Source organism: Scleropages formosus, chromosome 12 (assembly GCF_900964775.1).
Source record: "Scleropages formosus chromosome 12, fSclFor1.1, whole genome shotgun sequence".
Taxonomy (NCBI): Eukaryota; Metazoa; Chordata; class Actinopteri; order Osteoglossiformes; family Osteoglossidae; genus Scleropages; species Scleropages formosus.
Genome location: NC_041817.1, coordinates 24848841 through 24873474, shown reverse-complemented (window position 1 = coordinate 24873474; position 24634 = coordinate 24848841). Strand labels below are relative to the sequence as shown.

At 48.9% G+C, this 24634-nt stretch overlaps 1 protein-coding gene across 1 annotated transcript in view; it reads left to right on the top strand.

Moving 5' to 3' along the window:
• Positions 1-6781: 6781 nt before the first annotated feature.
• slc49a4 (solute carrier family 49 member 4) overlaps positions 6782-24634 on the top strand; it is a 29676-nt gene continuing 11823 nt past the window's right edge. Inside the window, exons 1-5 of the mRNA XM_018745758.2 lie at positions 6782-7242; positions 13645-13738; positions 17770-18038; positions 20272-20401; positions 23150-23258. Of these exons, the coding sequence (XP_018601274.2) occupies positions 6948-7242; positions 13645-13738; positions 17770-18038; positions 20272-20401; positions 23150-23258 (897 nt within the window). The 5' untranslated portion in view covers positions 6782-6947. The remainder of the gene's footprint in view (positions 7243-13644; positions 13739-17769; positions 18039-20271; positions 20402-23149; positions 23259-24634) is intronic.

Genomic DNA, 24634 nt, shown 5'->3' with positions numbered 1-24634 from the left:
TACAGGTTCAAATCCCCTCTCTGGCTTTAGTACCCCCCGAGAGAAGTACTTACACTTATTCATTTAGCTGATGCTTTTCTCCAAAGTAACTTGGAATTATTTACCCATTTATACAGCAGGGTTACTTTACTGGAGCAATTTAGGGTAAATACCTTGTTTAGGGGTACTACAGCTGGGAATCAAACCTGCAACCTCTGGATCCAAAGGCAGAAACACTAACCACTAGCCAAAACAACTTCACCACAACAATGTTAAGATTTCTGGAGTTCTTCACCCATTTACACAGCTGGCTAATTTCTCCCAGCAATTTCAGAGTAGGTACTTTGCTGAAGGGCATGCCACTTGGAGGTGGGACTCAAACCTGTGACCTCCAGCTTTGAAGGAACCAGCTCTCACCGCTATGTTATAGAAGATGGTACTTGTCCTGACTTGCTCCAGTAAAGTTACCCAGCTGTATAAATGGCTAAATAATTGGAAGTACTTTAATACTGTAAGTTACTTTGGAGAAAAGTGTCACCTAAATGAATAAATGCACACACACGTTGGGGGAAAAAAAGCACTCACATTAGTGGGCTCTTGAGTAATGAAATAACCCACTAACTAACTAGCACAGCGCTGGCAATTTTCCGTACTGCTGACTTTGACTGGAATGTATCATTTTTTTTTTTGTCTCCACTGGTAAGCGGAACATCATCTATAAAAATCAATTTGGAACGCTATGCACCTGAACGGCTCCGCCGAGATGGTTCATTTTTCAGGCCGTCTTCGCCCTGCCGGTTTAACACGCCGTCCTCATGCTTAGTCATAGAACAAATACTGACTCGTCCAAACGGAATTAATTTTCTTTCAAGAGCTGATTAGATTCGCTCTTTGAAAGTCTAATCAGTCCGGGTTCTCCGTTACCGGTGGAGACGTGCAACCCTGTTTCACCGTGTTCACCTCACGACATCGCATCTGTGAGAGGCTCCCCGGTGTTGCACGCAACTTGCAAAGATGCAAAAATGCATTTGTTTAAATTTTTTGGTCAGTCTGAAACCTGTTCTCATTTACAGTGACGGCCAGGATGAGATTCGGTGCTGCTTGAAAGTATGTGAACCCCTCTTGTCCCTTAGTTTTACCACGTTATTTAATGAGAATCAGTGCTTCTCATGTGACATAATAGATGTGTAATGACCAATTCTGTATGTTTCTTTAGAGGAAATCGTGTGTGTAGTAGAAACACGCAAGTACTGCAGGTGTAAAAATAAGTGAAGCCCAAGTTGTATTGATTAAACCAAGTAGGTAAGTAGAATCAGGGGTGTAAATCATAGTCATTTACTCTTTTTATAAGTAACATTTGTATTTTATGAGATTATGTTAATATTTTATTTAAGAATAATGACCATCCCTGAAGGGTTCACACACTTTCAAGCAGCACTGTACATTAATAGGACAGGGCACCATGTGGACGGATGGGGATAAAATATTTCATCTCTCGTAAGAAATGTCGGGTCAAAGTCAAAGTGGCTTTGTTGTCATTTCAAACACATACAGCTGGTTCAGTATACAGTGAAATGAAACAATGTTCCTCCAGGACCATGGTGCTACATGAAAAACAATGTATTACATTACAATGATATATTACAATATATTATAATAGGTGGGGGGGGGGCACGGTGGCACAGTGGATTGGACCGGGTCCTGCTGTCTGGTGGGTCTGGGGTTCGAATCCCGCTTGGGGTGCCTTGCGATGGACTGGCATCCCATCCTGGGTGTGTCCCCTCCCCCACCAGCCCTACGCCCTGTGTTGCTTGGTTAGGCTCTGGTTCCCCGTGACCCCGTATAGGACAAGCGGTTCAGAAAATGTGTGTGTATAATATGTACAATAAAAAACAATATGTGACAATATTATAATAATAAATGCTGTAAAAGGCAAACATAATTGCAAAAAAGAAAAGGGAAATCCAGCTGAGCAGACCGAGGGCCTCGATAGGTTTAGACTGTGAGGGATGTGCACACGAAGGGATGCAGGGATGTACAAACAGCGTGAAGAGTAACCGCGAAAGACTCGACGGCTCTGCTGGGAGCAGAAAGCCTTCAGCTCGATGCCGCTTTCGCCGCATCTGTATTCCGCAACGGGAGCTCTGACACTCCATTCAACATCACTTCACACACATCCGGCTTCTCCTCTCTGAAGGGCCGGACAAAACGGTTTTGCTCTGCCGGAATGAAAATGGATCGTTTTCATTTCCATGTCTGAGAGCTCTCGGGCTGAGAGACGCCCCCCACGCGGCTCGGGACCGTTTCGATCTCTGGGTTTTTTTTTCTTTGCTCTGAGACATAGGGGTCATTTTCCATCTCGGGAAGCTCATTTGACTGATTCTCTACTTCCCTCCTTGGACTTCCTTAAATTTCTCTTACCCTCCACACTAATGATGGGACCGACACATTACTTTCTTCTCATTGATTCATAATGTAATAGTTTTTTTTTTGTCCCGGGTGGAAAGTCTCTGCCTGCCGCGCTCCGCTCATTGACGCTCAGATGAGGGCTGCATTATGCCCGCTGGTAACATCCGGAATTTCTCAACAGGCTACCTGGCTGGGACCTGCACAAAAAAAAAAAAAAAAAAAAAAAAAAAAAACACAATATACCCACGGGAACCCTAAAGAAACAATTTTAATAGCACCGATGCTAACCCATGCTGCGGCCACGGCCCATTTTTACCACGGTACCCCAAAATCGCTCCACTCCTCATCCCATCAGGTTCACCATCCACCTAATACTCCATATGCTGTTGCTATGTCTCACGCCCTTTATGATACTTGGCTGGGGCTGGTTTACCATAAAACACCTATAGCAGTAGCAATGTTCAGCCTTGCTTATAGACCTACGGCACCAATTAGATGGTAATGATATTGGCACATTAATTTGATCCACATCTACGATTCAGTATTATGAATACATATTTACTATGAAGGGGTGCGGTGGCGCAGTGGGTTGAACCACAGTCCTGCTCTCCAGTGGGTCTGGGGTTCGAGTCCCGCTTGGGGTGCCTTGCGACGGACTGGCGTCCCGTCCTGGGTGTGTCCCCTCCCCCTCCGGCCTTACGCCCTGTGTTGCCGGGTAGGCTCCAGTTCTCCCGCGACCCTGTGTGGGACAAGCGGTTCTGAAGATGTGTGTGTGTGTGTGTGTGTCATTACTATGATGCCCTGCTGCAAGATTGCTGTGCCTGTGATACACTCGCATCGCGTTCTGCAGTGTCCATCCTTTTATGGCGGGAAAGGAAGGGAAAAAAGTGAGACCCTGCCCTAGATAATGGTGCTGTTTTTATATCCAGGGATCTCAAAGTGATAAAATGCGCAATCTTGGCTCTCTGCAACCTCCAAATGGCACTATTCATCATTTAAAAGCCACTTGGAGCGCCAGCCTCGCTCTCTCACGTTGTAGTCTTCACCACACTTCAGGACTGAATGGAATAAAGAGTAAAACTCCTGTCGACTTCTTTCAGAAGGCATTTATTTCATTTCTCGAGCACAATAACAGAACTAAAGCAAAATGATGGGTTTAAATAAGAGTAATGGACTTCGATGGCTGCCTCAGAAAAAAAAAAAAAACATTTGCTTTGATTAACTGTGATATTATTTATTATATATATAGTGTCTTTACTGAAGAGTATGTGGAGGACACCTTTGGCGGAAGCTTTTTTTGTGATTGTGCCTCGTACCCACACTCTGTAGATGCTGGATGGAGCAGGCAAAGACAGATAGGTGTAACCAAAGGAATCATGAAATCTCCCAAGGGGTCGAAAGATTGATGGTAAACCTGATGAAGCTCACTTTCTTCGTTCACAGATGGAAGGACGTGCCACAGGAAGGTGGCCTTGGGTGGAGCAAAAACGAGGTAAAATCCCCAGTCCGATAATAGAGCCGGACAGGTTAATGGAACGGGGTGGGTGGAGGGGAGAAGTGAAGACGCTCTTTGCATCTTTACCTCCTTTCCACCTTTCAGCAACCATTTGCTTTTTCCATTTTCAGTTCCATAAAGCCAGAACCGCCCTGGAAAAATCTCATGTACGAGTCTCCTTGATCTGCGACGACTTTTTAAAAAGCCAAGAAGCCGAGGAAGAGCCGTTCCGGCCATTAAACTCTGCTAATCGGAAGATGTTAACATGACAGAAAATCACATTAATCGCAGAATTTTGTCCAAAATAAGTGTTTACTCCTTCTCCTTCCTACCAGCAAAAACACTTGACTGCTTCCCTGCACTATCATTAAGAAATGACTCACTTATGTCATCTTGAGCCCCTAAACTGCGCTCTTCTATGAAAAGGAGAAGCTCTCGGGTCATTTCATATCCTCTTCTTGCAAATCATGCATCCGCCGTTCACTGGGGCAGGGGCTCCCTCAGCTCCGAGGAGGCTCGGTGTGTCTACCGGTATCCCCTTGATGGGTTCACACACCTCTGTGCGGCAGCTATTCCGGCACGCTGCAAGAGCAGAAGTGCGAGCGCCGCCCGGGTGCATTTTTACCATGGTGGCATTTTGGAAAGGGCAAGTTAATCAACTTCATTGCGAGACGGTGCGGGTGGGTAATCCTGCTGTCCGGCTGGAGAAGCGTCTGGCATTTGCTCAGTCTGAACCCATCATTACACACTTGGATCGGTTATTATCATGAATGAGGGTAGGTGACATGATAGGTACACGTGGTGGACTAGGTGTCGATGCTAAAACACGTTTTTTCGTCTGTGCAATGCAGGCCCACGTCTCCCTGAGGTTTCCGTAATCGGTCGCTGCAGACTGACTAACTGCTCTAAAACTAGATGTGTTTTTAGTATTTATTCCACTGCTGCAATGAGTATTTCATGGCAACCAGAGCCAAAGCATCCAGCTTGCTGAAAAGATGGATAATTTCGCTCCCCGCTGGTTCTTTGTCGAGCCTTCCCTAGATTTCCCAATTTACCAACACAGTTTTGAGCGCAGACTGGCGCTTGTGGAATTTAGGGATAATTTCAGGCAGCAGAAGAGATTTTGTGCAGTTTGCTGCAGCGCGAGCCAAAGTTTTCCAAGGAAGCTTTAAAGGAAATCACTGCTGCCCATAGTCACGTATTATGTGTGCATGTGAAATAAAAAGTATTGATAAAACTACTGCCATCCAATCTGGGTGTCAGGTGGTACAGCAAGTAGCACTGCTGTCTTGTAGTGCAAGAAGCCATGGGTTCAATCCCTGTTCAGTCTGTGTAGAGTTTGCATGTTCTCCCCATGTCTGCATGGGTGTGCTCTGGTTTCCTCCCACAGTCCAAAGACATGCTGTTCAGGTTCCCCCATAGTGTGTGTGTGTGTGTTCCACTGATGTATGGATGAGTGACCCAGTGTAAGTCACCATGGTAAATAATGTGTGTGGGCTGACAGAGTTCATTGGAAGTCACTTAGAAGAAAAGTGTCTGCTAAATAAAGAAATGTAGGAGTCTCTGTGAAAAAAGTGAACTAAGATAAAACTGAACTGCAGTCACAAGGATGGGGCAGTATTACTTTCGCTATGATTTGTTTTCCTCTCCACTATTGCCAGCTGCCTTACTCTGTTGTCGCTTATGTTTCATAACTGTTATTTTGGATTAGTTTAGCACTAAGCTCTGTGTCACTGGTGAAAACATACTCTATAAACTGAACTGAATTGAATTATGAAATCTCTGAATAACAATCCCACAGAGTAAATTGCATTCATTTAGTTAACAATAGCCTAGTGTAATTACCACTATAATGAAAAATAATGTAATTGCTGTAACTCATAAGGACCTTTCCAGGATAATTGGTTCTAAATATTATTATAATAATAAATAATTGGTTCTAAATATTAGGCACTCTGTTTAGCAAGCAATAATAATACGTGTAGAACATTTTCGAAAACTTGCAAAAATAAGTAGACAGCTATTCTTATATATTACCCCCACCTGCCACCTTTAGACACAACCCTGGGATGTCTTCAACCAACCCCCCACCAAAGCAACCAGTACAGGCACGGATCACACGTTTCCTAAATCGATCATGAACACCAACAGAGAGGAAAGGGTTATTGTTTAACCACCCTGTTGACCAGATCTTTTCAGCTCTGTTCAGACCACTGCCTGAACCATGTGGCTGAACATGACCAAATATGAAAAAAAAATAGTAAAACACTCCAGGTAGGTAACGTGCATCAAGAAAGGATCACCCATAATTACTCCACATCATTACTGTACATCAGGTACAACAGTAGAAAAAAAACACGTGCTCGAGGGACGATTGTCATCGCAGGCCACACGTCATCCCCACTTAAAATAGAAAAACCCGGCTATAACATACAGATTGTGACAACTCGAGATTTCACATTTTGACTTTTTTGGGTAGGGATTTTTTTATTTCAGTTGGTTTGTATTTGTTGTAGTGCTTGCGTGAGAGATCAAATCTCTGAAGACGACGTTCGCCCGTGGTTATAAACAAACCTCACGTGAGAACCACGTTTCTATCCCTCCCAATGAACGTGAGCGTGAGACAGCAGACATTTTGGCTCTTTTCGCTGTTTCCATACGTTACGTTGCTATAGGACGAGGAAACAACACGGCGCGTTTAAGGGCGCAGTTTCACAGTCCAGAAAAACGCCACGCACGTCTGTGCTCATGCGCAGTACATTTGTGAAACCGCAGACATTTTGGCTCTTGCCACGTTTTTCACCCCTTACTGTCACAAAGGCACACCAATCCAACATGGCGCACGAAGGGGCGCAGTTTCACACGCAGAACGCTTCCGCTTTGTGGGCGTTCATGCGCAGTGAAGTTTCGGCTCGAGCCGTGCTCTCGGTTGTTTTTGTTTTAGCGGGCGGCGGGCTCCGTGACAGGGTCTCCCCTCCCTAGTTTCTCTCATTCACCATCGGAAGTTGACTGTATAAAGTGAACGGGAGGCAGACCTGTGGAACGCAGCACGCTGGGAAGCTAAATGGGTGCCGCTTCGAGCGCGGAGGGCGAGAGGGAGCCGCTGCTCGCGGGCGTCCCGGCGGAGGCGCGCCTACAGCCTGCCTACAGCCGGGTGTTCGGCCGAAGATGGCTCGTGCTCGTCATCTTCTCGCTGCTGGCCTTCATGCAGGGCATGGTGTGGAACACGTGGGGCCCGATCCAGAACTCGGCCAAGCACGCGTACGGCTTCTCGGACACGGACATCGCCGTCCTGGTGCTGTGGGGCCCCATCGGCTACATCCCCTGGCTGCTCTTCATGTGGCTCATGGACAAGAAAGGTGGGCTGCTGCTGTCTCGCGCGCGCCGCGACCCGCACCCGTGTCCCCCCCCCAAAAAAAAAAACTTTCTCCTTCTTTTCGGGTGTGACTCGAGACTCGCCTCTGTTTCGGTGTTTCAGACTTGCGCTTGATGACGTTTTCTCCTGTTCGATCAGTTTTTATAATAATAATAATAATAATAACAACAACAACACCCCTCCGAAATGGAGAAACTAAATATCATGCACACAGCCCCGCGACTGTTTAAATCAATAGAGGCAAGTTTTATGTTGACGCAGCCGCACTAACGTTGACGCTCACCGGAGGGGGTCGCCGGGGTAACCATGGCGACCGCGCTCGGCCGGCACTCGTGGGCACGTGGGCCAGCCAGGTAGAGCGGAGCCTGTTTATTTACAGTCCTTACATCCAGATTGATTGCACCTCAGTCACTCTCTGCACCTTGGAGCGAATAACTGACCCCCCCCCACCACCTGGAGCTGATAAGATGTAAGTGGACCCTTTGCTAAGTAAATGATGGTAACATCTCACACAGTCATGGATTTGAGGCCTCGCGAGGCACCTCCTGTAGATGCCGCGCAGCCGTATCTCTGTTCTCCGCTCGGCTGCTTTGTCAGGACTGGAAAACCAAATTATGGAGCAGCGGGGAAAATGAAGACGAATGGGGTTATGGAAATGGCCCAGCCGGAATTTTCCTGCCGACGCAAAAGTATCACTTCGCATTAATTTATCAAGCTGATCCTTTTCTCCAAACTCACTTACAGGGTTAAGTAACTCAGTTATTTCCCATGTATTCAGCAGGGTAGTTTTATTGTGTCAATTCAGGGTAAACGCCTTATCAGGGGTACTGTAGCGGGAGATGGGATTCGATTCTGCAACCTTTGAGTGGCTCTGACCACTAGAGAGAGAGAGGACTCCCCCAGGTGCTCTGGTTTCCTCCCATACTCCAAAGACGTGTGTTCCAGGTGATCTGGTCACAGATTGCCCTTAGTGTATTTGTGTGCTCGCGCGTGTGTGTGACTGAGAGCGTGTCCATTGCTGTGCTCTGTATACGGGCGAATAATTTTAGGTCCGAAGTTCTTAACCTTTTTAGGTAACGGACCCCCTGTGGGAATGTGAGGAATGTCCCAGAAAAATGTCCTTCGGTAAATTTGGACGAAATACCACGCTCAGTTTACTGCACTGAAACTTGACTACCATCACATACACTTCTCTTATACATGTTCACAGCATAATAATTTTTTTTTAAATTCAACGAACCCCCCATGGTAAATGGGGTTCCAGGTTAAGAACCACTGATGCCACTAGTTTATGGCAGCGCCAGGAAAGTGGCCCTGGACAAAAGGCGTCAGCTAATCGCTAGTTAAAAATGGTTAATATTTAGAGAAGAGGGTTGAATTGAATATTGCGGTGGTGTAACTGTCGCTGGAGGAGCTCTTTGCTCTCGCCGAGGGTTCGATACCATGAGAAGCGAAAGGTGCCGTGCGGGGTAATGGCACGGGGCTCGGGGACAGACCGCGGTCCTTCGGCGGAACAGTCTCTCGGCCCACAGGTGTGGCGTGAGAGGAGATGGGAGAGTGGAGCGGAGCGGAGGAGAGTTCGGTTCCTGGGGGACTCGTGACCGAGCACGTGTCCGCGGAAGGGAACCGTCGCCCTGCTTCTCCATGAAACGAGCCTTTCGCTCTCACAGGAAATGAGCTGGCCTCTAGTTGTGTGTGGAAAGTGTTTTTTTTTTTCTTTTTCTTCCTCCCTCTGAGATGATGTTCGAATTTTTGTTCCGTTATGACAGGTTAAAAAAACTCGAGCAAAAGTGTCTGCATCTATTTATTAATAGGAATATACTGATGAAACAATATGGGGTTATTTAATGCTGTATTCAAACACAAATTTCTCAGAATTCAGCGTGACTGAATTGCCCTTGTTTCTGGGTGTGTGTGTGTCATTGACCTGTGATGCACTGAAGTCCCCTCCAGCCTGTACCCAGGATAGGGCCCGGACCACGGCGACCCTGCAGTTAATGATAACAGGTGGATGAATGTTCAGCATTTATTCGTAGTGATAAATTTGTGTTTATGCTGCTGCCTTCGGCTCTGTATGGTGCAATTTTGGACAACAATGCACTTTCTGTTGCACTTTCTTAATGATGTCATGCTCGTCAATGCCCTGTTACAGTAGCAGAGAAAGAGTTTGACCTTAGAGTTGACTGGAAGTGGAGCAGAGGTTGGTCAGACGGTCGTCAGAAGGAGCCAGAGGACCTTCAGGGCCCTGCGGAGCCGCGCTCATGGACTCCAGCGCTGTCCAAGTCACCCAGGAGGAGCTGCGCTCCCATCCTCCAGGGGATAGTGCCGCACGCTGCGGTGTTTCCACATAATTGGCGCTTATTCATCTGCACGAGGTGTCTGTAAACACGTGCTGTCGCCATGGTTTCCGCGGTCACGGTTGGGTGCGGTTGAGTAACACTCACGTCAGGCGTGGTGGACACAGCAGACTTCTGGATGCGAGCGCACCCCGTCTCCAGGCTGCTCATCCCCCCCTCGGCTTGTTTCACACCGAGATGCTAGTGGGTGGTTGATGGACTGATTCTGGCATTGCTATTGGCTGAGAGCTCTGATTGACAGGTTAGTGGACCAATGGGATGCTGACTGTGTGCTACAGTAGAAAAAGGGTGTTTGGTATACTGTCGTATTCAGTGTTACCCTTGGACCCTTCTGTGCTCTGGGTTGTGGTGAAATTGTACTCTAGATAGGACAGCAGGTGGCGTGGTGGTGAGAGGCATTGCTTTGCACACAGAGGACCTGGGTTCGAATCATGCTCCTGCCATAGTTCCTTTGATCAGGGTACTTACCCTGAACTGATAGAGTAAAATGACCTATTTGCATATACGGCACTGCAAATCTTTGACGAGAAAAGCATCAGATAAATGAACAAATAATTTTAAAGGTGAAATGCTCTTGACCTAGCTGACTGAATTGCGAAATGCACAAAGTTTTGAATGAGATGAGAGCAAAGACTTTTACGTTGTTTCAGTAATAATGTAGGAAAAAAAATAGTTGGTCCTGGGAAGCGGTTGCAGGTGGTCGAATTGCTTCTTGGAAGTAAGCTTAATTTGTTTGTTTCAGAAACATAATCATCGCTGAATAAATTAGTGGCGAAAGTCATTTGAATAATCATCAATTCCTCAGTCGCTTAAATATCAGAAAGTTAAGAACGATTAAGCGCGTAATGACCGTGCGATTGGAATTATCATGAGATGTGTTCAGTTCGAGGGAGGAAAAGCATCTTTTGCCGCCGACACGACACGCACGTGTTCCTGGAATAGTACACATGAGGTCGATCGCGGTTCGAAGAAAACGCGCCGAGTTGTTGTGTGTGTTGAGCCGGTCGCTCAACAACAGCTCGATCGAGAATAATGAAACGTCCCGGAAAACGGTCACAGACACCGAGACACGTCGCCTCCGAAACGTCCCGGTGCACAAGAATTGCTCAAAAACGCACCCGCACGCACCTCCCCACCTCGGGGGGTATCTCACTCGGAGAACTTTCTCCAAGAATCACGCCGACCGGGACTGAACGGCTCGCGTCCCCCTTCATAGCCGCGCTGCCCATACCGAGATTTTTTAATTTCCGCCCAAACTCTCGGGCGAGTCGACGTGTCGTGTGTCAGTTGTTGAGAGCGACCGATAAAGTCGAGCGAAAATCCAGCTTTGACATGTGAAATGGATCAGAGCGGGCTGTCGCGTTTCCGAGAAGGGGCGCGTGAGTCACTACACGGCGCGCCCGGTGGGGACGGGCTCCGCGTGCCTCGTGCGTCACGTGCGTTAATTGCGTACGGTGCCGTGCGAAAGTCTTAGGCGCTTGGATGTTTCACAGAAGTTGTTGTTTTAGACGGCTGTTTGATGTCTTCTGCATTGGACTTGATGAGCCGCTACACCCGAGCCAGACCCCTTCGCTCGTCTGCTTCTGCTCGCTTGGTGGAACGAGCTCCCCCTGTCACTCGGAACTGCTGAATCTCTGGCTACATTCAAGAAGGGTCTGAAAACTCACGTTTTCCAAACTCGCTTCGCCCAATATCTCTCCAGCTCATAAGGTGTAAATATTCATGCACCATAACTTCATGATCATCCCCAGATAATCTTTTACACAGCCGCTACTCCGGCATTGCATGTGAATATTTGTGTACCTTATTTAAAAAAAAAAAAAAAAATGTAGGAAGGTTATCGGGATTCACCTATCCTGCGTTTTATGCACCTACTCGAGCGATGAACATCGTCATCGGTGCATCAAGTGGAAAGTAACAAACTAGGTTTACTTAAGAATCACATGTCTGCAGCCATCATGTCTCTTTCTGTAATGTACAAATTGTCTTTTCACTTTGGAGAAAAGCGTCTGCTAAATGAATAAACGTAAATGTAGTGTCAATGGGGAAAAAGCATATTTTAGATTTCCAAGCATTCCTTTTGCAAAAAGTTGCAGTATTACAGTAAGGCTTTTGTATGTCGTTAAAGAAAGAAAAATAGTAAAAAACCACTTTCCAAATAGAGAACTTGAGGTCTCTCTATGGGTCACCGATTAAATGAAGCAGAAACAGCGGTACAGAGACAATAAAACCATACTGAAAATGTGAGGTTCTGTCACATGTGGCAGTTTCTCTCTCAGGTCTTATACCGTAGTACAGCAACAAGACACAAGGTGGTCGTCCTCGGGACAAGCGCTTGCTGACGATGGATGGTTACTGGGCTTTGCAGCAAGTTTATTAATTAAGAGCATTATTTTTGGAATCATTCTCACTTTACAGCTTGTTCCCCAAGTGCCTAAAACTTTTGCACAGTACTGTACATTTTTTACATTTTCTTTTATTATTTAGGAGATGCTTTTCTCCAAAGCGACTCCCAATGAACTCTGCGTAGTGTTATGAGCCCACACACCTTATTCACCGCAGTGACTTACACTGCTAGATACACTACTTACACTGGGTCACTCATCCATACATCAGTGGAACACACACACTATGGGTGAACCTGAACAGCATGTCTTTGGGGTGTGGGAAGAAACCAGAGCACCCGGAGGACACAGACATGGGGAGAACATGCAAAGTCCACGCAGACTGAGCGGGGATCGAACCCACACCCTCTCGCACTACCCAGGTGCTGCAACATCCATCCGCTCAGTATCAGGGTCACGATGGTCCGGAGCCTCCCTGCTGGATGAGCTTCCAGTCCATCACAGGGCAATCACACACACTCATTCGCTCACACACTCTATGGGCAATTTAGATTCACCTGAAATGCATGTCCTAGGACTGTGGGGAAACCAGAACACCTGCAGGGAGGACACACGTGCAAACACGGGATGGTGTGTAAACTCCACGCAGACCGAGCCGGATTCGAACCTGCAACCCGACTGCCGCCGCGCCTTCCTCCGCGAGCTGCGTTGTGTAATAACTCCTGTGCGTCATGTGAGTGTTTCCCCCATGTGACTCGTGTTTGACTTCTTTTTTTTTTTATTATAAACAATAGTTTGCCAACCAACACATAAGACATGTGACACGCAGGTGTCGAGTCGAGGTTTCCTGCCGCGACTTCGCTCGCCACGTGACAGCGGCGACATCAATCAGCGCACAGCTGAAGGAGGAGGAGGGTTAGGCAGGGTAATTCGGAGTAATTCTGGGTAACTCGGGCATGTCGAAGCGTGCTCCTCCGAGACACGGGAAACAAGCAGTCATTCTCTTTGCGACACGCGGTTGAAGGAGCCGTGTTCGATGCGTGCGATGAAGGTGGCCCTCGGTCCTGTCCTCCAGTCTCACTCGCTCGCTGTTAGTAAAACATCTCTTTCCCTCATCTGAAGGCCAGAGGCGCCTTTGAGACGTCAGACGCTGAAGGTGATGGCGGCTGCAGGAAGCGATGAAGGCGTTCCTTTAAGGGCCCCCCCCCAATGTGGAACTGAGGATCCTAGTTATGGGCGAGTCAGAGGATTAGATGGTTTAAACCGGTCTAAACTGGTTTCCTAAATCTGTGTAACGTGAAAATTGTGGGGCAGCAGGTGGCGCTGCGGTTAGCGCTCTCGCCCTCGACTTTAAGAACCTCGGTTCGCATCCCTGCTCCAGCTGCAATGCCCTTGATCGCAATATCTACCCTGAACTGATACAGTAAAAATTACCCTGTTGATTCAGTGTCGTGAGGTTAGAGGACCAACCTCACACTGTAAGTCGCTATGCTGAAAGGTGTCCGATTGATGAAGGGGATGTCAAGGAAAATCAGGGTAACGTGTCACAGGTGAGGCGACGGGAGCTCTCGTTGCTGAGCTGCGTTTCTAATTGACCGCGAGTCCAACTCATTCGCAGCGCAGCTGTGGAGGTCACCATGGTGACTGAATGCTCTGCTTCTGTTTTGCCCCTCTGTGTTGCAGGCCTGCGCTCCTCGTTGCTGCTGTCGACCCTGTTCATGGTGGCGGGCGCCGGCATGCGGGTCATCCCCCTGCAGGACCTTCGCCTGAGAAGATGGTAAGGCCTCCATTAGCTAGCCCACGTTCACGGTTTCCTGGAGTTGGGGGAAATGAGGACCAGTAGGGGCGCAGCGCTGTGGCTCAGCAGGTAGCACTGGTGCCACACAGTTCCTGGGCTGTGTGTTCAAAACCAGCATAGTCTGTGGAGTTTGCATGTTCCCCCAGTGTTCATGTGGGTTTCGTCCACTGCTCTGGTTTCCTCCCACACTTCAAAGACGTGTTCCCGGAGAATTAGTGAGTCTGAATTACCTCATTGTGTGTGAGATGGCCCTGTGGCGGACTGGTGTACCCTGCCTCACCGTCTGCTTCCGGAATATGCTCTGGACCCCCCCGTGCTGCCGTGACCCTGCACTGCACTCGTACTTCTTGATAATGATGGATATGAATGTGCTCCAGAAGCAGTGCTCCACACAGAGGTCTCAGCTCCGAGTGCTTTAACGCGGTAAAAATGACTCGGCTGGTTGCCGACGTGAAATATGGATCTTATCCCATTCCTCCATCACGATGAAGGTCCGTTGGCTTTTTTGCCGCTTCGGAGGATGTGTGCGTGGAGGGGGAGGCCGTTAATCTGCCATATAGTTTTTATTACGCCGCAAAACGTCTTATTCGTCATGATGACCCCCCGGCCTGCACAACCGCGAGGGCGCAGCTCGAGGGCCGCACGGGGAACGGCTGCGTGGGGCGCTTGGGATACAAGTGCCAGGCAGGCTGCTGAATAAAAAATAAAAAAATCAGAAAAAAAAATGTCGCTTTTATGATATCGTTGGCATTATGCTGTGAAGGTATTTGGCTCCTGGTTTACAATGTAACAGATTTCTGTATTGCTTTTTCATTTAATCATATGAGGCCTGTTTTGCTATAAAAGTTTATAGAGTGAGCAGTAAGCGGTAATGGTTATATAATAGTGTTTATATACGGAGGATGGTGCCCTGCCAGAAGAGCGGTTCGAGGCGCTCCTGGCGCGCGGGGAATAGCGCATCCGTCACCGGACCGTCACTGTTATGGAACAAGAGCGGTGAGGACGGTCCTCGTGCAGGTGAGGAGCGGGAAGTCACTCTGGCGGGAGGGTGACGGTATGACGTCGATTGATGCGTGATGCGCCCTGCTTCTCCGTGGTCTCCGAGTTCCTCTTATGTTCCTCTGCAGCGGCTGTGGGGTTAAAGGTGCTGCCAGCGCGTTGTTGCCGACTCGGCGGGTGGCGCCCTGCCCAAGCCGCGTGATTCGATTGCGACGGATCCAAGCCGACGTCGACCCTCGACGCCTGGCGACGGCTTGTTGACTCCGAACAAGTGCTGATGCTGACATGCTGGAGCCATGTGACTTTCCACGTGGGCGCCCCCTCTTCCTCCTCCTCCTCCTCCTCCCGCCAGCAGGTGGCGCTGCTCACCTTCCCCGCGAGCTGATTGGATGATGACGTCGCGCTCCCGTACCTGTAAATAGTACAAACACATCTTTATCGGAGCGAGGAAACGAACAAATGCACTTGTTTTATGTTCGCAGGCCCTTTTTTTATGTCTTCGTGACTCCGGAGGATAAACTTTAATGAGCCGGTAAATTAGATTCCGAGGACATCGACGCTGAAGCTTCTATCGGTTCTCAGCGTTTTCAAATTGTCTTTTTTTTTTTTTTTTTTTTTTTTTTTTTTTTTTTTGTCCAAAAATGTAAATATTCCGAGATCAGCTGAATTTAATTAATCGTGAGCATTGCTTGAAATATCAGTGATTACAGCTATCGCTGACTATCAGTGTGTATGGCCATACACTCTTGATGTGACGTGGTAGCCCTTCTCACGTGTGTGTGTGTGTGTGTGTGTGTGTGTGTTCCCTTTTAGAAACAGTGTCTTCAGACCCTGTTAGAACAAAAATACATCCATGCTCGTTTTATTTTCCGCGCAGGTTTGATGAGCCCGTCGCCCACTTTCACGGCAGGGTGCCCTTAATTTGCTGATTGTTCTTGATCACATCAAATTGCTCATTGACAAACCCCCAACCCCCACACCCACCAACCCCCCCTTCGCCCCAGCAAGACTTTTATTTTTGGAAACAAAAACTATTGAAACGAGTCGTGATACTGATTCAAATGGGGCAGCAGGTGGCGGCGTAGTTAGAACCAGCACCTTGACATCAAAGCAACCGGGTTCGAATCCCGCCTCCTGCTATGGTACTCTCGATGAAGGCACTTACCGTATATTGAGCCAGTAAAAATCAGCTGTAAAAGTGAATACATCATTTTAAGTAGCTTAACATTGTAAATATCAGTCACAGAAGAAGAAGAGCACGAGCTGAGCTGAATCAATAATTAAAACATAAACGAGCGCTGCACTGTACGGTATACCGTGTTCTGTACATGATCTGTGAAACTCCAGCTTCTGGTGTTACTTGAGCTGTTCCCTTGCGATTGAAGGTTCTGGGTTCGAATCAAGGTACTTACCGTGAACCGATACAGCAAAAAAGGGTCCAGCTGTATAAATCAGTGCAATTAGCTCTACATTGTAAGGTGCTTTGGAGGAAACTGCCAGATCAATGAATCAATAACGATAAATAATAATCTGTAGTTATTGAAACGGCTGTGGGTTCTCTCGTCCTTTCTCGTCCTTGCTGCCTCATAAAGCGCGCATCTTGCCGGGCTGCGTCAGCATGCGGAGGAATGTTGGCCCAGAGGACGCGCGTCATGCCGACCGCGCTGCCAGCGAATGGGTGAAATGCCGCTTCCAGAGGAAGGATGATGGGGAGCGGCGGGGGGGGGGGGTGTCTCGCATTGATCGTCCTCGACTCTGGGATCCGTGGGATCTTTTTTTTTTTTAATGTTCCTTCACCACAGCGATGATTGACCTCTTCCACTGACCTCAGAGCTCCCAGCATCCTCTGCTTCGGTTTGTCTGCGTTCATTCATCTGGGTTTTGACTCCTTTTACGCTGCTGCACAACCCAGGCATTAATCACATGGCACTCGAGTTCAGTTTCAGCTCCTCCGGGGTCAGAACCGTACCCCCCCTCCCCCCCCCTCGGACAATCTGGCGTACGGCAGACAGACGCCATGGTCCTTTAGCGGTCAGAGCAGAGGCAGCTTCTGTAGACTTTGACCTGAGACGACCCCAGTTAAAGACCAGCAGATGTGATGCGTCTCCCCGGGCTGTCATTTCATACCCGTCGTTTGGAAGTGTTCTCGGTGCAGCCCGAGGACAGCGAGACTCCTGGCGGTCACTCACTGCGCATGTCAGCATCGATGAGGACCGTGAGTGACAGCCGTATTGTTAAGCTTGTGTTTGGTACCTGTGGGCTGTGCTGTGAACCATGCAGGTGCTGGGATCCCAGAACGTGAAGGTGCCCTAAGGCTTCATGAACTTCGGGTGTTTAGCCTTAAAATATAATAATAATTTATACATATTTTTCATGTATTGTCAAATAGATTTGTACAGTAGGACCCCCGTCTCTGTGGGGGATAGGTTCCAAGCCCCCCAGCGGATGCCTGAAACCGTGGATAGTAGCGAACACTATACTGTACATACCTATGATAAAGTTTAATTTAAAAATTAGGCACAATGAGACATTTTCATAAGCAAAATAAGGGTTACTTTAACACAAGCACTGCGAAACCGTGAGAGTTGATCTGATAACCGAGACGCTACTAAGTGACTAACGGCTGGGTAGCGTATACAGCTTGGATACGCTGGACAAAGGGATGATTAACGTCCCGGGCAGGACTGTACGATATTTCATCACGTTACTCAGAACGGCGTGCAGTTTGAATTATGAATGTTTACTGCGTTTCTAGAATTTTCTATTTAATTCTTTCGACCGTTAAGCGAAACCGCGGTAACGGCGGATACAGGGGTTCTGCCGTATCTCTATAAATACGAAGGGTCATAGTGTAAATACTTTGTTTCGCAACGTGGTGCTGAGACTCGTAGCTGTTCAAAGCCGAGTGGCTGAAATCACCGCCGACGTCATTTATCGTTGGTTCATTAGCCCAAACGTAAATGCGAATTTTGCATCTGTAATGAGAAGTGTGAGCTTCTGTCCACCTGCAGGCTCATCCACGGGGGTCAGCTGCTGAACGGTCTCGCGGGACCGACCATAATGAGCGCGGGACCCCTGCTCTCCACCACGTGGTTCGCGCCGGATCAGAGAGCCACGGCGACGGCGGTCGCGTCCCTTGTCGGCTACCTGGGTTCGGCGGGGTCCTTCCTCATCGGACCCCTCCTCGTCCCGGCGCCCAACGACACGGCAGCGGCGCACAAAGTGAGCGCCTGGGACGTCAACCACATCGAGGAGCGGCTCCAGCTCGTTCTCTATGCAGGTACCGTCCTTCACGGCGTCGCACCTCACGCACGTGACCGACCTGGAAAGGAACACGCTCGGGCTGCTTAGCTGAGCTTCTTCACGTTTTTCCCAACATCATCCTGGCTTAATAGTTGGTGAAATGGGCTTTCTGTTGCTCTGGACTGGGATGATGCACTAAATCTGGAATGGAGGCCTTAGAGGTCAGCAGCTTATTGTCACTAATCAGTGGTTTCATGTTATCAGTTTCTAAATGATGAGTTTTGAAAGATGGCCTTTTTGCCCTCTTTATTTCTAATGGTATTTTCTTCACTTTGCAGCATTCTCAGGTTTCTCTTGTTGTGCTGCAGATGCAACCTGTCTTTACGCTTCCGGCCTGTAGGTGTCAGTAAAACCCACCGAACAGTAGCACTGTGGGGCAGCAGGAATTTTGTATTATGACATGAATTCGTTAAGTCGACATCGAATAGGAATCCGTGGAGACGATATATTCTTATTCGAATAAATAAGTTTAAAATTTTAGTTTAGAAAAATCGTTCAAAAGTAGTTTAAAATTTGCTTTAATTTTAATGTAGGTCAAAGTTGTATAAATAAATAATTTTATACAAGTATAAAATGTGGAACGTGTGTATTATTAAGCTTTATTGACTGTGATTTGGTGGTGAAGACTAAGAACCAAATTACGCATGGACTTCTGGTCCCACTGGTGTTTGTAAGATGAGGAGCCTATGTGTGTAAAACTTATACCGGGTGGCACAGCAAGTAGCGCTGCTGTCTCGCAGTGCCTGGGTGGTGCGAGAGGACGTGGGTCCGATCCCCACTCGGTCTGTGTGGAGTTTGCATGTTCTCCCCGGGTCTGCGTGGGTTTCCTCCGGGTGCTCTGGTTTCCTCCCACACTCCAAAGCCATGCTGTTCAGGTTCCCTCATAGTGTGTAAGAGAGAGAGTGTGTGTTCCACTGATGTATGGATGAGTGACCCAGTGTAACTAGTGTATCTAGCAGTGTAAGTCACTGCGGTGAATAAGGTGTGTGGGCTGATAACACTACATAGAGTTCATTGGAAGTCGCTTTGGACAAAAGCGTCTGCTAAGTGAATAAATGTAAACCGCCACATTTCTTCACTGATGAAGGCTCACAGCGGGAGGGAAGGCACCGGATACCACGCGGTGGGAATGGGCAGCTTATCGAATGGTTGGCCGTGCCCAACCTTGGCAGCAGCCCGTCTGGATTGATGATCCCGAGCCAGGGACCTCCGGCCCGCTTTACTGCCTCGATTCGACGTGGAGCCAAGCGCGAGCAGGACAGATTTAAGAAGTTTCTTTGGAAAGCCGAGCTGCGCGTTAGCATCACGGAGCTGCTAAGCCTCGGTGCCAGCGCAATCTCGTGCTCGCACGGTCCCTCGGGCTGGAAGGGGGGTCGCTAAGCCAGTGGTGTTAATTGACTCGACTGGGCACTGACCCACACGAGATGGGGAGTTGCGGTGCCGTCGCCCGGTCGCTCCTCCACGCTCTTTTCTTCCAGAAGCAGCGCGCAGCAGGATAGCTGCTCGCAAACAGCCTGGCTGAACTTGCTCCACTGGAGTGGAAGTGGTTTCTGCATCAAAATACACTACATAATGAGGTGTTCCGGTCCAACAGAAGTTCTGCTCTTGGCGAACTTTCATTATATTAATCCAGTAATCATAAATCAGTAGGTGGAAAATAGTAATAATTAATATTACCTGGTATTTTTCCAAGTCTTTACTCCAGAATGACCTACAGAGTTATGTTTGGATGCTCTGCTACATATGTACCCTTGTATACAGCAGAGTAATTTTACCGTACAGCCCGGGTTAAAGTGTCTTGATCCGGGGGCAGCAGGTAGCATAGTGTTAAGAGCCACTTCCTCTTGAAGGGCATTGGTTTGAATCCCATCTCTTGCTGGAGTAACCTTCATCAAGGTGCTTGCCCTGAATCGGTACAGTAAAAATTACCCAATTATTCCTATTTACTTATCTCATATCTTCATCCAGTGAAGGAAGGAATGATTTACCAATTTCAGCAGGGTCAGAACCTTGACCAAGGACACTACAGCAGAGCTGGGATTCGAACCTGCAGCCTTGATTCCACAGTAGTGCCTCTGACCACTGCGCCACTTGAAAGTGCAAATTTTGCAGCGATGAACAGTTAAGGAGTGCGGCGATGGGTGAGTGACGATGACGGTGACGAGCGTGATGACGACTGTGCTGTCTCCCCCCCGCTCGTCTCCATGCAGAGTTTTTCGTGATCGCCGTGCTCTTTGGGGCCGTGCTCTTCTACTTCCCCTCTCGGCCCCCGGTGCCCCCCAGCGTGGCCGCCGCCAGCCAGAGGCTCAGCTACAGGAGCAGCATCTGCAGACTGCTCAGGTAATTGGAACCCCACGCTCCGCCTTCGCACATCAGCAAGCTGCCCCGTCTGCGCAGATGCCGACTTCCTGATCAAAGTCTCTTCCCTAAAACATCAGCATCCTTGAAACCTCCACCGGTCAGAGACATCCTGATGCTCACCAGAAAAATGTGGCGCAGCAGCCAGGGAGTAGGGATAGAAGTGGCAACCAGGGTGGGAGGCTGTATGCTGTGTGGGGTTTTAGACCCCCCCCACCCCCCAACATGTTTCTCTCAGATCCGCGTGGCTCTTTGTCTTTCTCTCCGGTCGCGCAGATCTACATTACAGGCTGGATCGCAGGGAAGTGGAGAGAGAGGACAAAGCAAGAAGCCCAGCTGCTGTCGACCGGCTGATAGGCTCCGTTCCAGAGCTATGAGTGCTCTGTCCCCGGGGCGCCAAGACCCTCATCCTATCGCCTCTGCAGGGGGATTGTGGGTCTGTGTCACGCCTCGATGAACATGCAAACCCAATCTCTCGTGCCGGCTTCCCCCGCATTGTTCTCGGCCGCTGGGTCTGACCGGAGCTCTTATCTGGACCGCGTTCCAGGGGAAGCGTGGCCGGCGATGCGGAGGGGTGCTCCGCCCCGAGAGCAAGATTAGATTACGGGGACGGAAAGACGCACGAGTCCTGAGAGCACTCCCCTTGGATAGTGGCTCTCGAACCACCTGCTTGCTTGTTTTCGTCGTGCATTTTGGTGAAGTCACGCTGTTCGGTTCTCAGCGCGCTGGGAGGATGGTTGAAAATTCTCTTTGTAGTAATGGAAAAAGTCAATATTTGCATTAATTACAATCATGGTTAGATAAATAGCACTCAGCCACTTCTGCTTCAGTGCGCTGTCCTCCAGATGCTAACAGCTGCCGCCAGGGTCCTCCTGGATGTTGCGAGTCAGGTTGTTTTCTGGAATATTCCACAGAAGGACTGTCGCAAACTAGTAACGGATCGGCCATATGAATCAGCGACTTGGATTCTGAGGAGGACCCGAAAAAGATGTGTTAAACCGGCCTCTGCGCGGAGTGTGGCGACCGTGCCCACTAAACTGGACGCGGGTGCGGTCCTGGTGCCGGGCCTGGCTGCCGTCTGAGCCGAGCCGTGCGGAATCGGGCTGGAGGAGGCGAGGGTCAGGATCCAGGTGCTGGAGAACAGGTGGATCGGCCGGGCTGCCTTTCGCCACGAGAGCAGCGGACGTGCGGTAAAGAGCCTGCTGTTCTCGGGTCACCGTGGTATTACTGGGTTTCAAAGAAGTGCTTATTTGAGCTGCAGCCAGATGACCTTGCCTCGGGGATTTGGCGCACAGCGCAGCGGAGCGATGCCGTCCCTCACGCATATTTCCGGAAGTGGAAGAGGCCTCGAACAATGCAGTGTGTGCATTTGATATCGGTACGTGTGCGTGTACGCAGCACAAATCCCCGAATATTGCCTGTCATTTCACATTAGGGCAAAATGTTCAGTGTTGCACGCGGAAGGTAATTACCGTGCGATTCCAAACACCTCGGCAGGAAAGAGTGCCGCGCCGGAAATTAGGATTCGACGCACATGAATAAAAGTCTGCACGACAGACGGGGTGCTTTAATAAGAGTTCGGGATGCGGTGGGGCTCTCGGACGGAGCCGCCGAGTCTGCCCACGGGGTGCTTTCCGTGCCAGAGCACCGACTTTGTCTCGAGATCTTTCATCTTTAATTGTTGTCGAAAAGATTCTCGATCGGTTGTTGATTTATTAAGGATGTGGGTGTCGTCTTTTGGCCGGTGCTCATCCAGTTCGTTTCAGGATGGATTATCGTCTTTGAGCCAAAATGTGACAAACGCGGGGAAACACTGGGCCCTTTTCCTTTCAGCGCTGCTAATCAGCTTAGCTGGCAGAGAGGGGCGCTTTGCCGGGCTGCTCCGGCAGCCACTTGACTGCGGGGAGTCGACCGGCGATCGAACCCGTCGCTCGGAGGTGCCGGGGCTGCAGAAAGGGCACCTTCCTCGGCTGGCGGAGCGGATCGGGCCCTTTCGGAAAGGGATTCCCCGAAGACCTGCACCGGGCCGGGCGCCCTGCCGCTCGGTGGAGCTGCGCCTCCGTGTCATGGGGCTCAGGTTGCCGTGGGAATGAATAATAACATAGCGTGTGCGCATGGAGAGGCGTGCCAACGAGCCCAGCTGTCGGTGTGGATTGTAGCAGTTTGGTGTTCCCCTCGCCAGCCACTGTGGCACATCGTAACCTTGTCAGTCGTCTTGTTTTTTATAATAATGATAATAATTAATAATAATTGTTTCAAAATTGACATTCCGTATTGGGTTTTTCCACTACGCTGCCTGTAATGATCTACCCATTTATACAGCTGGGTAATTTTTACTGTATCAAGTACCTTGGTCAAGGGTACTGCAGCAGGAGTTCAAGGCAGCACTTCTAACCACTATGGCTTATGCTGGTGACGTAGTGGTTGGAGCTGTTGCTTGTCAGCCGAGAGAGCCAGGTTCGAATCCCATTACTGCCGTAGTACTTTGGTCAAGGTACCGTACTTACCCTGAACTGATACGGTAAAAGCTAATCAGCTGTATAAATGCGTAGATCGGTTTAAGTGGCTTGAAACTGTAAATCCTTATGGAGAAAGTGATACGCTGCGGTACTCTGGACCCTCCGCTGGACAGAGGCCTCGGAGAGCATTGCCAGTTCTTGTTGAGAAGGGCTGTTGGGAGATGGCCAGCCCCCTTGCTGCTAACAGAGTGCTCTTCCTTTCTCTGTCCAGCAACGTGCGCTTCCTCATGATCGCGCTGGCTTACTCTGTGCCCACGGGGGTGGTGGCCGGCTGGTCCGGAGTCCTGGACATGATCCTCACGCCTGCCAAGGTCAGCCAGGTAAGAGCGCCCGCAGCAGGGAACCTGTCGGCCCGCTCGTAGGAAGAGCCGAAGTCATTGCTCCTCTTTCGGCTTGTGCGCAAGACCGTAGAAGAAATTTGGGGTTCAGATCCTGTCTGTATGTCGGTAATGTGTTGGTTGACCCCCGACAATGCATTTTTATCTCTCTTACTTCACAAATAATTTAATTAGTGACTTTAATTATCATATAGGCATAATTAATCCCAAGGCAGATGCACCAGTATTATGAGCAATCCCAGAGTACCGTCTTCAGAACGTACTCCTTTTTTTGGTCTGGGCCTCACTAATTAAAAATGAACAAACTTATGTGAATGCTTTGAAATTCAAAGCAGCCCTTAAGAAAACTAATTATGTTGTTAAAATTCAAACGCTACCCACACTGTTCCCATAGTCGTCGTGCGCAGTTCATTTCCCACCCTCAAACCATTCCACGTGTTATAAGAACGTTTTTGACATTTTCATAATCTGCGAGGCTCTGAGTCCCGTTTGGTGAGTTTGAACCATTTTAATGTGATCAAACGCGGACCGGTTACGCATCTGGTCCTGATGCGGCAAATGAGATGACACATGTAACCATGTCGGCAGACTGAGAATCACTGCGTCACATAGCTCTAGGAGACTCCATGCCAACAGTACCTTATTCCGCAAAGTTTACCTAGGATCGTAAACAACTTTCACTTCTGAGTCACTTTCCCAGTTTTGCGAGGTCTGAAATACAGTAAAAATGTTTTTTCAGGTTCTCTGTCATCCCCCAGACTATCTGTAGCCTTGTGGAAGCTCAGTCACAAAGCCCAGCTTCCGGTGACATGATCTCACAGACTCCGTGGGCATGAAGCTGCTGTGGTGGGTTGAGCATTTGGGGAACATTGTGGGGGAAAAAAAGAGATGTAATCCTCCGTCTGCCTTGTGGGAAGCATCAACCGGGGGTCTGTAAGCCGGATGTCCTCTGGGCTGGGAGCGGAGCGACTGGAGCTGGGAGATCCTGACAGCTCACCTTCCAGGTGTGGGCGGACGATGAGCTTGTGCCACTCCGCTCTCGTCCTCCACGCCCCAACGCATTTCCATAAAATGTGGCTTTGTCAGGGATCAGTCCCCAGAATTGCTATTTGGACAGCAGCCACTTTTTCCCCTTGTATGTTTTAATATATCCTGAAGTTCGCAGAGAAATGCTGCCAGTTTTGCTCTAGTTGTATTACTCATACCCTCAGCAAGGGCAGGCTTTCGCCTCTCAAAGTTAATGCCTTACATAAAGAGATTGAAGGCTTACGGTTCGGTTCGGTTCGGTTCAAGATGATACCCTATGAGTTGTAAGCAGTCTCCAGACTCAGCAGCATGTGAGCATTTTGCAGCCTGTA